At 41.2% G+C, this 13,344-nt stretch overlaps 1 protein-coding gene across 2 annotated transcripts in view; it reads left to right on the forward strand.

Annotated features, from left to right (window-relative positions):
• The window catches only part of LOC132829627 (transmembrane protease serine 5-like), a 46,013-nt gene that overhangs the window by 14,961 nt on the left and 17,708 nt on the right, over window positions 1-13,344 (forward strand). For both annotated transcript variants that reach the window (XM_060846941.1, XM_060846943.1), the window contains exons 4-7: window positions 4,198-4,314; window positions 7,817-7,952; window positions 11,551-11,664; window positions 12,680-12,723. In XM_060846941.1, the coding sequence (XP_060702924.1) occupies window positions 4,198-4,314; window positions 7,817-7,952; window positions 11,551-11,664; window positions 12,680-12,723 (411 nt within the window). The remainder of the gene's footprint in view (window positions 1-4,197; window positions 4,315-7,816; window positions 7,953-11,550; window positions 11,665-12,679; window positions 12,724-13,344) is intronic.

The following is a 13,344-nucleotide window of genomic DNA, read 5'->3' on the forward strand; positions in this document are numbered from 1 at the left end:
GGCAGCAGTGCTAACCACTGAGCCACTGTGCTGTCCATAAGAAATTATAAAATCCAGAAGTCAGTGTGATGCACTCGCACCCCCAAACAGTGTTATCACATGGAAAGTAGACCAATAATTGTGGGGGGAGGGGGGGGGAGGTTAACCCATTAGAGCAATCAAATGGACAAAGGTAGTTTTGAGGAGATCATTAAATGCTTTTGTGATGTTTTGTTCAGGCTGGACTTTATAGAGGCAACCGGCCAATAAGTTATACTGGACATAATATTTTGCAGCTTGAGACTTATGAATGATTTTATAGTGACGGAGCTGTAAATAGCAATAATAATAATAATAATACAATTGAATTTTACATTCAGTTTGAGCGAGAGGGGAATGGGTCCAAGACTAGTATTTTAAAGTTGAACGAAAGTAACTTGAGAGCATGAAAACAGAGTGAACTGGCAAAGTAGGTAAAGGAGCCAATCAATAGATTAAAAAAAAGAGATTAGGTACACTTCAATGAGAAAGAAACATTCCAAAGAGCAACCCCACCATCTCTAGTTCACTAAAAGAAATCAAGGATTGTAGCAAACTTGCATTTAATCGCACAAAGACATATGGTAGGTCAGAAGGTCAGAAGTCTTAATTTATATGTCAATATGTTTGTATTTACCTCAATAGTATGTTCCACATTTTAGCCTCCTTCTCAGTTTAAGAAATTCTCCTTGAATTCCTGATTAGAATTATTTGTGCCAATCTTATATTTATGATTTTTACTATGGGACTTCTTGACAAATACAAACATTTTCTCTATGTTTAATCTATCAAATTCTTCCACTATGGTAAAGGTCTTTGTCAGGTACTGCATTTGCAATACAGGATGGCCATTGTGGTTATCCCAGAGCTCAGCAGTGAGACAGCACTGGCACCTAGCTCAGTCAGAATGTTTGCCTCGAGTATTCCCTCACAGCTCGGCGAGTATGGCCGTGCCCTGGGCAACTATAAGCAATTGCACTTAATAAAGGTGAATGACACAATCATGTACAGTTTTATTTTGATTTCTCACATGTATGCCAGTTTACTGGATACAAATCAATTATAAACAGGAACATAGAAAGAAGTCATTTTGTCTGTCTAGTCTGAGGTTAGGAGCAGGAGTAGGCCATTCGACCCCTTGAGTCTGCTCACCCATTCAATATGATTATGGCTGATCATCAAGCTCAATACTCTAAACCCAGCCTTCACCAGCTCTCCCCCCTACCACCCCATACCCTTGATCCTTTTTTGCAATTAGAGCTATACCTCCTTCTTGAAAACACATGTTTTGCCCTCAATTGCTTTCTGTGGTAGTGAACACCACAGGTTCACCACTCCTTAGATGAAGAAATTTCTCCTCAACTCAGTTCTGAAAAGTTTACCCCATACCCTGAAACTGTGACCCATGGTTATGTCTCTCCCAGCTCAGGTACAAACAATTCTGCATCAAACAATTGCATTTAATAAAGGTGCATGACACAATCATGTACAGTGTCATTTTGATTTCTCGCACGTACGCCAGTTGACTGGATACAAATCAATTATAAACTGGAATGTAGAATCTAGTCCTATTAGGATTTTAAATATTTTGCTTCACATATGAGGAATGTTTGAAGACCCTGGATTTATTCTTGATGGAGTTTAAAAGGATGAGGGGGGACCTAATTGAAACATATAGAATACTGAATGGCCTGGACAGAGTAGATGTTGGGAAGATGTTTCCATTGGTAGGAGAGACTAAGACCCAAGGGCACAGCCTTAGAATAAAGGGAAAACCTTTTAGAATGGAGGTAAGGAGAAACTTCTTCAGCCATAGTGTAGGGAATCATTGCCACAGAAGGCTGTGGAGGCCTGGTCATTGAGTAGATTTAAGACTTAGATAGATAGGTAGATAGATAGATAGATAGATACTTGAGTATGGGGAGAAAGCAGGAGAAAGGCGTTAAGCAACTTATCAGCCATGATGGAATGGTGAAGCAGACTCGATGGGCTGAATGGCTTAATTTCTGTTCCTATGTCTTTTGGTCTTAAGGCTTCTATGAGATTCCTCCTCTTTCTTCTAAACAGTGAATACAATCCTAACCGACTCATCCACCAGTCAATGCAATCAGGGCTGATTTAGATTTAACCATCACCTACTCACCTTGATTCCATCTTTTCAATTGAGCACAACCTATTCATTTTGTGTTTTACGGTTATTACTGAGCTTGTGTAAGCTGTTTCCTGTGGAAGAAAGTTCTTCACTTCAACTACAGGAAAGATAAATAAGGGATCTAAGGGGCAACTTTTTCACATAGAGGGTGGTGTGTGTATGGAATGAGCTGCCAGAGGAAGTGGTGGAGGCTGGTACAATTACAACATTTAAAAGGCATCTGGATGGGTACATGAATAGGAAAGGTTTAGAGGGATATAGGAAATGGGACAGGATTAGTAAATATATCTGGTCAGCATGGACGAGTTGAATCGAAGGATCTGTTTCCACGTTGTACATCTCTATGACTCCAAGGCTCTATGACTGTCATCTGTGTGAAAAAGTGTTTATTAATTTCTCTGATAAATTGGACTGGTTCTGATTTTGAGATTATTATATCTTCACATAGATCCCTCAAAGAGATCTAAAAGATAGTGACCTTTTGAGTGAAACTAGTCTCTTTGATCTTCTAAGAATCAATAATTTTAGGATGGTCAAGGAACAATGGCTGATGGGCTGATTTTATTTTCTCCATTTTATTTCCTCCAGTGAAAACCAGCAGAAAAATTATTTTGCCTTATCTTTAATTGCAAGTCCGGTTTTAGTTATATTCAATCCATGAGAAGAATTTTATCCAAAACATAATATTCCGAGAAAGAGTAACCTTTCTTCAATAAAATGGTTCACATTTTCTACTTGTGTAAATAATGTTAGTAAATGTTGACAGAGTTAGGAGTTGATTTGCTTAACAAAGCTTAAATCTGACTCCTCCTGAGGGTTTGAATATTGCTGATGTAATAAACACTGAGCCACCGCCCAGGAGAGTATAATCAATACTGGAATGAAAAGAATGGGAGGGCTGATTCTATATAGGATATTAAAGCATGTTTTTGCTGATGGGAGCCACTCCTTAGCTGAGTCAACATCACAGATAATCTGAGTCAACTCTGGAGTCATAACGTTGCAAGAAACTGAAAACCAATTTAAGATGACAATTTTTATTTAATTCACTCATGAGATGTGGTCATCACAGACCGAATGAACAATTCTCCAAACATCCCTCGTCAGCAGCCTCCAAACCTGCCAATTCTACCAGCCACAAGAACAAGGGCAGCAGACACATGGGAAAGTTGCCAGCTACATTATATCCTCTAAGAGACACACCATCTGAAATGGGAACTATATCGCTGTTCCTTCATTGTCACTGGGTCAGAATCCCAGGACTTCCCTCCCTAACAGCACTATATTGCACTGTATGGACTCCAACGGTTCCAAGAAAGCAGCTCACCACCACCTTCAACAAATGCTGGTCCTTCCAGCAATACACACATCCCATCAGGAAAGTTTTAAAAATGACACGCAAAAAGCATGACTGATAACCTTCATTTTCATCTCGTGCAATATTGTCTGTTCTTGATTAGGTAGATGAGTGCTAACTAGTTTGAGACATGGAGAACTCACTCACTCTCCTCAATTGGAATCATTGAAAGAAGCAGCAGTTCCGATTTAGATTTTAGATTTCATTGTCATGTGCACTCAAGTATTGGAGTACAGCCAAAGGTGCATAATGTCACCACACATAGTGGCATCTTAGTTATCAAGGTTCCGAGGTACAAAAGAAGCTTAGGTACAAAGCAGTAAGCGAAACAAAATTTAAAAAGTTAAACATTACTTCGTAGAATAGAAGAACAATAAAGAAATAGATAATCGTTCACTTTAAAGCCTTTTGTAGTTTAAACTAGGAAAATGAAGTTTCTTTATCACTCATTCAGCATCTTTGAAACTGCTGTTAAAGAAGAATGCCAGAGATATGGGGCAGATTAACAAAACCCTCATAACTTTTCACAAACCAATAGGTTACCAAATGTAATGCATTTTCCGATTATGGTACTGCACATGAGGAGTGAGACAGATTTACTCCAGGCCACTAAATTGTTCTGGCAACTAAAAATCTCTTTCTTTTTAATGTTTTTTTTGTACTATGTTAGTGAAGTATTTGGAGAGACCAATTGAGAATAAAAACTCCATACCTACTGGAGGTAACGAACCCACAACTCTCTGCAATGGAACCGACACATATGGCAGCAGTACACCCCCAAGCGCAGGTTGGTGTCTTCTGTAAAAACTGAAAGGACTGTGGATGTTGTAAATGAAAGACAAAAAGTCGAAACTGCTGGAACAGCTCAGCAGGTCTGTGGAGAAAAATCAGAGTTAAAGTTTCAGGTCGAGTGACCCTTCCTCAGAACTTGAGGAATTGTGTGGAGGGGTCATTTCACCTGAAATGTTAACTCTGATTTCTCTCCCCAGATGCCACCAGATCTGCTGAGCTTTTCCAGCAACTTCTATTCTTGCCTGATGTTTTCTATAGTTCTGTTGGAAAATACTTGGCTTTACGTATTTGTAAACATTAAATGAAGGTTAACTCTGCCAGAGAATTTTTCTGGAGGTAAAAGCAATGACTGCAGATGCTGGAAACCAGATTCTGGATTAGTGGTGCTGGAAGAGCACAGCAGTTCAGGCAGCATCCAACGAGCAGCGAAATCGACGGTTCGGGCAAAACAGGAATAAATTTTGCCCGAAAAGCCGATTTCGCTGCTCGTTGGATGCTGCCTGAACAGCTGTGTTCTTCCAGCACCACTGATCCAGAGAATTATTCCATTCATCCCTCTTAATCATTGATGCCTCAGCCAACAGCTCTCTTTTTGCATTTGATGGGTTAGAAATAGCTGATATGTAAAGAGTCCAGGAGTTGTTCAGCTGTTGGAGCTAAGCTGCTCTGATCGTGCTCATGGAGTTTGTCAGCTTTTTGATGATACTCTATTTCTGGGGTTACTGTATTCCTAGAACTGGTCTGCTCCAGTTGGCCTGATTTGTTTTGCTTTGGAGTTGACCTGGAATAAACTTGGTCCTGATATTTGTCCCTCCCTGGTGATACTCCGCTCCTGGTTTGAGTCTGCTCCAACGGTTAGTTTGTTCCAGGAGTAAGAATGCTGAAAGTTCTACCACAGAGTGAATTGAGGGTCCTACTGCATGAATTAGAAAAGCTGGCATTCAAGTTCAGTATTAAAAGGGAAGGTGATAAAACATTGCCTTTATTTCTCAAGGACGTGCAATTCTGGTCTCCTGCCTCTCGGAAAGAAGTTGTGAAACTTGAAAGGATTCAGAAAAGATTTACAAGGATGTTACCAGGTTTTGAGCTATAGGGAGAGGCTGTTTTCCCTGGTGTGTCAGAGGCTGAGGGGTGACCTTATAGAGGTTTACAAAATTATGAGGGGCATGGATAGGATAAATAGGCAAAGTCTTTTCCCTGGGTTTGGGGAGTCCAGAACTAGAGGGCATAGGTTTAGGGTGAGAGGGAAAGATATAAAAGAGACCTACGGGGCAACTTTTTCACACAGACGTGTATGGAATGAGCTGCCAGAGGAAGTGATGGAGGCTGGTACAATTGCAACATTTAGAGTCATAGAGCCATAGAGATGTACAGCATGGAAACAGACCCTTCGGTTCAACCCATCCACACCGAACAGACATCCCAACCCAATCTAGTCCCACCTGCCAGCACCCGGCCCATATCCCTCCAAACCCTTCCTATTCATACACCCATCCAAATGCCTCTTAAATGTTGCAATTGTACCAGCCTCCACCACATCCTCTGGCAGCTCATTCCATACACGTATCACCCTCTGCATGAAAAAGTTGCCCTTTAGGTCTCTTTTATATCTTCCCCCTCTCACCCTAAACGTATGCCCTCTAGTTCTGGACTCCCCGACCCCAGGGAAAAGACTTTGCCTATTTATCTTCTCCATGCCCCTCATAATTTTGTAAACCTCCATAAGGTCACACCTCAGCCTCCGACGCTCCAGGGAAAACAGCCCCAGCCTGTTCAGCCTCTCCCTGTAGCTCAGATCCTCCAACCCTGGCAACATCCTTATAAGTCTTTTCTGAACCCTTTCAAGTTTCACAACATCTTCCCGATAGGATTGAGACCAGAATTGCCTGCAATATTCCAACAGTGGTCTAATCCTCCACAACATGACCTCCCAACCCCTGTACTCAATACTCTGGCCAATAAAGGAAAGCATACCAAACACCTTCTTCACTATCCTATCTACCTGTGACTCCACTTTCAAGGAGCTATGAACCTGCACTCCAAGGTCTCTTTGTTCAGCAACACTCCCTAGGACCTTACCATTAAGTGTATAAGTCCTGCTAAGATTTGCTCTCCCAAAATGCAGCACCTCGCATTTATCTGAATTAAACTCCATCTGCCACTTCTCAGCCCATTGGCCCATCTGGTCAAAATCCTGTTGTAATCTGAGGTAACCCTCTTCGCTGTCCACTACACCTCCAATTTTGGTGTCATCTGAAAACTTACTAACTGTACCTCTTATGCTTGCATCCAAATCATTTATGTAAATGACGAAAAGTAGAGGGCCCAGCACCGATCCTTGTGGCACTCCACTGGTCACAGGCCTCCAGTCTGAAAAACAACCCACCACCACCACCCTCTGTCTTCTACCTTTGAGCTAGTTCTATATCCAAATGGCTACTTCTTCCTGTACTCCATGAGATCTAACCTTGCTAATCAGTATTTAAGAGGCATTTGGATGGGTATATGAATAGGAAGGGGTTGGAGGGATATGGGCCGGGTGCTGGCAGGTGGGACGTCTGGTCGGTGTGGATGGGTTGGACCGAAGGATCTGTTTCCATGCTGTACATCTCTATGACTCTATGACTAAGTTTTGTTAATTCTATGCAAGAAGCTCATGAGGCCATAACTGGAATATTTTGTTAGTTCCAATCCCTTTATCTAAGGAAAGATATCCTGGCACTGGAGGTAATCCCGAAAAAGCTCACTAGGTTGATCCTGTGTTTGGAAAGTTTTCTTATGAGGCGGGTTTGAGTAGGTTGGCTCAGTACTCAGTAGAGTTCAGAAGAATGACAAGAGACTTTATTGAAACATATGAGATTCTGATGGGGTTTGTTAGGATAAATGCAGAATGGTAGGACCAGAGGGAATAATCTCAGAGTCACCTATTTAAGACAGAAATGAGGAGGAATTTTTGTTAGAGAGTAATAAATCTGTGAAATTCTATACTGCAGAGGGCTGTAGAAGTTTAGTGTATTCAATGCTGAAATGGACAGATTTTTAATCAATAAGGAGAGTCAGAGTTGGGTGATAAAACAAATTAGTGATGTTCAGAATGATCAGATCTGGCATGACTTTGTGGAATGGACTCGATAGGCTACTTCTGCTCTTATGCCTTATGGTCTCGCTCCTGTTCCTGAATTCACGCTACTCCTTATGTTAGACTGCTCCTGGATTTCTGGAATTACACTGTTCCCAGAGACAGGGAAAAGGCAGGAGAAAACAGGTATTAAGTCATAATGCTGATTCAGAGAGCCAGCGCAGGCAGGATGGACCTAGTGACCTCCGTCAGTACTCCTGCTGTGAGTCAGCTCCTCATGCTCACTTAGTTCAGAGAAGCTATTCTCAATGGTCCACCTGAAGATAGTGAGAAAATAAAGTCAGTTGAATCAAAAAGAATCCATGTCAACTGCATCACAGAATGAACTCTGCTCTGACTACCAATGGTTTGTGTTCAGTCTCTTTCAGAATTAACACTGAGAACTCTCTTCTGGAAATACATCACCAGTCCTGGCAGGCCTGGCTTCCTGTGTGTGATGAGAGATGGGACTCCTCGCTGGGTAAACTGATGTGCAGATACATGGGACGTATTAAGTACGCTGTGATTATTCACTTGATACATTACTGTACAATCAGAATATCTGAAATTCTGCTCAGTGTATCCCCTTGCTAGCCCTGTTGGGAGATACATCTGAACTTGATCAGGTCGACCTCATTGACCATTCACAAGTTCCAGGACCTGCCAACATTGAGGGTGTCACTGGTCCTCATCCAGGCTCCAACCACAGTGCACCCCATAAGGGATAAGCAGACACTGAATAAGATGAGCTTCAGTCAGAACCCAACTTATCTAATTCTTTGCTTCTAGTTACCCTCACAAACTCCTATTAAAATTACCGACTGTTAGGAATGAGATAACAAGCTGTCCGGTATTTACAGGGAAATGTTCAGGCTGTGCACAGAGTTGAAGACAGAATAATAAATTACTTGTAGTAAGCTGTGCACAGAGCACATTCAATAGTGTCATACATAGAGGATGAATTAGCATCCTTAAGAGTATCACTAAGCAGGAATGTTAAGTACAGGATACTGGAAAACACACAATACCTTATTTATAGGAGTATGTTCAATCACAGATCCACATTATCAGCAGGACCACTTACTTTCACCACCATAACAGCACCTGACTTCACCCCTGCCTCGATTCATCTGCTGTAAAAACCCTCATTCATGCTTTGGTCACTCCTAGGCTAAATCTGCAATAGCTGTGCTGCCTGGTCTCCCTTATTTACTGTTGAGAACTCAAGGTTATTCAAACTTTGCTGGACATCTCCTTCATCAAACCATGTCACTTCCACCCTTATTCTCTCCGATATATAATTTCCTCTGTTGAAGCTATGCCTTGATTTTGAAGTTGACATTTTTGTTTTCAAATTCTTTCAGGGCTTTTCCCCTCTCTATCTGTTTAATTACCTCATAAGACATAGGAGTGGAAGTAAGGCCATTCGGCCATTCGGCTCATAACTCTCTGCACTCCTCATCTTAAATACCTGCACTCCTCAATTTCTGGCATCTTAAGCATCTTTGGTCTTAATCACTTCTCTGTTTATAATAGTGCCTTCAGCTGCCTAGGTCCTAATTTCTTCCACAAACTCTCTGTTTATCTAAAACCTGCCTCCTGACCTAAGCTTTCTGGCCAGCAGACTCACTTTATGAGGCTCAGTATCTGGTTTTAATTTAAGATAATTTTTCTCACACCATCCAGGAATGTTATGAGACACCTCTGGAGCAGATGGGACTCCCATGTGAACCTCCTCACTCAGAGACAGGGGTTCTACCGCTGCATCACGGAGCCCTCTTAGTTCTGATTTTCTTTCTCTTTTTTGTTTTATGTCTTATGTTTTGTTTCCCGTTTTTATATCCAGTAGTGCTATCACACGCAACCAAATGGCTTTCTCCATGCCAAATCACCTGTGGTCTTATTCACCATGTGTAAATTCACCTTGCTTCCAATTGTTCAATTTAACGCAGAACCCACGAAGGGGAATACAGTAACACCAAAAGTAAGGGAGAGGTAAGGGGTGTGGGGTGGTAATTCATAATAGAATTTTTAGGGGAGATCAGGCACCCTACCCATTGTGATGCCCACCTCCCTCTAAAAGCAGTAAGAGTATCAGGAGGCCCAGCATGCTCCCTCTTCCCTAATTTTTAATTAAATCGTAGAGTCATACAGCACAGAAACAGACCCTTTGATCCAACCAGTCCATGCTGACTATAATCCCAAACTACACTAGAGTCATCTGCTTTTGCTTGGTCCATTTTCCTCAAAACATTTCCAAATGGTTTTAAATGTTGTAACTGTATCTGCATCCATTGCTTCCTCTGGGAATTCATTCTGCACACAAACCACAAAAATTGCCTCTCATATCTTTCTTAAATCATTTTCCTCTCACCTTAAAATTACACCGCCTTGTCTTGAAATCCCACCATTCTAGGGAAAAGACACCTACCATTCACATTATCTATGCCCCTCATTATTTTATCAACCTCTCTAAGGTCACCCCACTGCAAATGTGATTAGCCACAGACATCTCTATGAGATAGGAATTGCTTAAATATAGTTTAAAAGATACCACTCCACTAGTATGAGGCACAATGAGGAGATAGCCATTTCTGACCTGCAATGGCCAGTACGTTTACTGTTAATATCTGTCAGGATCACATGCTGAGCTGACAGATTCTCATTTCACAATGCTTCACAAAGTACCTTATTATGTTAAGGGATTTTTACCAATATAAGTTGCTGTTGTAAGTCGGTGTGTAATGTGCAGCCCTTTGGCTGTGTTTTGCAGGATAACATGTCTTTTGATATACACTGTGCAGCAACAAGACTTCAAAGAGATCACAAAGGTTTTTTTTAAAATGATAAGAAAAGCTGACAGAGTGAGAAAGAACTGCATCACTTCAGCTTCTCAGTTTAGCAAAGCAGGCTTCGAAGTTTCTTTAACAGCTCATTGGGAAGGTACCACAGCTGCTGTCCATCACACTCCCAATCTCAGAGCAGAATCTTCACACCTTAAACAGGGTGAGATCTCCAATTGTAGTCCCAACAGAGTCCTGAGGATTCGAAGCATAACACAGTAGAAAGCTGATCTGCCTCCATCCAAGATGTCACACTCGAAACACAACAAGAGATCTGCCCTGACTGCTCACAAACAAAGCTTTTCACTGTACTGAAGTACATGTGACAATAAATCAAATCAATCAATCACGAGTGTGATGTAGAAATGTTGATGGCTTGCCTGGGAATGTTGATTGCAAACTGACTTAAAACATAGAACATAACAGCACAATACAGGCCCTTCAGCCCTCAATGTTGCACCCCCCTGTGAAACCAACCTGAAATCCATGTAACCTACACCATTACATTCTCATCCAAAGTTAAAAATCACACAATGTCAGGTTAAAGTCCAACAGGTTTAATCGGAAACACTAGCTTTCGGAGCGATGCTCCTTCATCAGGTGGTTGTGGAGGACACAATTGTAAGACACAGAATTTATAGCAAAAGTTTACAGCGTGATATAACTGAAATTATACATTGAAAAATACCTTGATTGTTTGTTGAGTCTCTCATCTGTTAGAGTGACCATGACAGTTTCATTTCTTTCATATGTAAATCACAAAACATTTTTTTTAAAAAAGGTTACATCCTCAGGTTAACTATAACAAGTGGTGTCAGCCAGATAATATGTTAAGATGTTGAAGGTGTTAGCCCCCTCTGTTTCCTGTCTGTGCCATCGTGTTTTCCAAACCATTCTCATCCATACACCTCTCCAAAGACCATTTAAATGCACATAAAGTTAGCGAGTCTGTAATTGTTGCAGGCAGTGCATTTCACATCCTTACTACTCTCTGAGTAAAGCAGTCACTAGCATTCTTCCATTGATAATGAAAAAGTCCAGGAAATGGAGAGTTAACTTTATAAGGAGCCCTTTAGTAGCTGGATGAAAACATCAATCTGTGAGAGACACATTCCTTGACAAGTGTGACATTTGAACTGGCAATCAGGTATTTGTGTTAATGGCCCCTGTTAACACTCTGCTGAGGCCTGGGATATATTGTATATCAATGGGAACTGAATAAATTCATTGGGTGTGACATCATTCCAAACATTTGTGCATTATTCTGCAGGTACCTGAACTCCAGTGAAATAAGTGTGAGTGAGATTGGAGCCAACTACACACAAGGATTTGTTGAAGTCTCTGATGGATACAACAGAGATTTAGAGAAGATGTGGAGCTATAGGTTTGTACCATTCCCTCAGATCTCACAAATGTTACATTTACACTAGAGCAGAGGGGTAAGGGTCTACAGTTGTGAGGTAGAAAGAACAAGCTCTTTAGAGGATAATTTTGAGGGAAGATTTCATAGTGGTTACAGGCTAGATCAGTTTCCATTGGCAAAGGTGCTGTTGGTATTATCATTAGACTATTAATTCAGAGAGAAAATGAGCACTGCAGATGCTGCAGAGTCAGAGTTGAAAAGTGTGCCGCTGGAAAAGCGCAGCAGGCCAGGCAGCATCCGTGGAGCAGAGAGTTGATGTTTTTGGGTATAAGCGCTTCATCAGGAATCAATCCAGAAACCCAGATAAGTCATAGAGACCTGGGTTCAAATCCTGCCATGGAAGAGTGTGGAATTTGAATTCAATTTTTTTTAACAATCTGGAATCAAGAGTCTAACAATAATCATGGAACTATTGTCAATGATCAGGAAAATCTCATCTGGTTGACTAAAGTCCTTTAAAGAAGGAAACTGCTTTCCTTTCCTGGTCCGGCCTATGTGTGACTCCAGTCCCTCCACAAAGTGGCTGACTCTTAACCACACACTCTGCAATTAGGGCAATTAATGCTGGCCTCGCCAATGACACTGACATCCCATGAAGTTCTGCTGACCAGTGTTCATTCCTCACCCCTTCACAAAGACAGACAATTCGATCATTATCATGCTATTGTGTGTGGGAGCTTGCTGTGTGCACTTTGGCTGCCTTTGTCCTACATTAAAGCAGTGACTATGTTTCAAAAACTGACCTATTGCTGTAAAGTGCCTTGGGACATCCTGAGGCCAAAGAAGGCATTGCATAAAGGCAATAATTTTCCTTTATTTCCAAAAACATCCTTGTTAGCATCAACCTAAATCAGCTTAAGAGAGTGATATAAAATACAACCATCGTTCAATTAGTTGTTAATTCCTTTTGGTGACAGGTGTTTGCAATCCTCACAGCATCTTCCTGATAATTAATTCTTCTTATTTCTTTCTCCAGGGCTAGCTGTGCATCTGGAAAAGTAATAAAACTGAAATGCTCTGGTAAGTGCAAGTGTTCAAAATGGAATCTTTAATGGGCATTGCATTGATTCATTGTCCTCAAACCGGGGAATGTACACAACCTCAATCAACACTGGAAACTACTAAGGTTTCACCTTTTACATTCTCCTCAAAGTCACATGGCACACTGACCTGGACCTGTACTAACTGTTTCGTCATCATCCCAGGATCAATATCCTGGAATTCCTGACCATCACTGCTGCCCCAAGTATCACAAAGATTCCAGGGGTTCAGTCATACAGTCATACAGCACTGAAACAGAATCTTCAGTCCAACCAGTCCATGCCGAACATAATCTCAAACGAAACTAGTCCCACCATCTGCTTCTCCTCAAAGAAAATAATAATTGCTTGATGAAGCAATTCTGCCACAAACAGGAACATTAAATTCATTCCCAGCAGAGTATGTGGCAGCAACAATGGATGGATTAAGATTTTGTTAGTTTTTTTTGGGAGAGGTTGCTTTTAAAGAGATCCATCTGTGCTTTGAGACAAGGAGGAGCCAGAAAGGAACTGTGTCATTGCAAAATACATTTGACAAATAATATGATGACTCACTAATTTTTGACATTGTCCTTTCATCAGCCAGTTGAGAAAGTTTACA

This window comes from Hemiscyllium ocellatum, chromosome 29, assembly GCF_020745735.1.
Source record: "Hemiscyllium ocellatum isolate sHemOce1 chromosome 29, sHemOce1.pat.X.cur, whole genome shotgun sequence".
NCBI classification, from domain to species: domain Eukaryota; kingdom Metazoa; phylum Chordata; class Chondrichthyes; order Orectolobiformes; family Hemiscylliidae; genus Hemiscyllium; species Hemiscyllium ocellatum.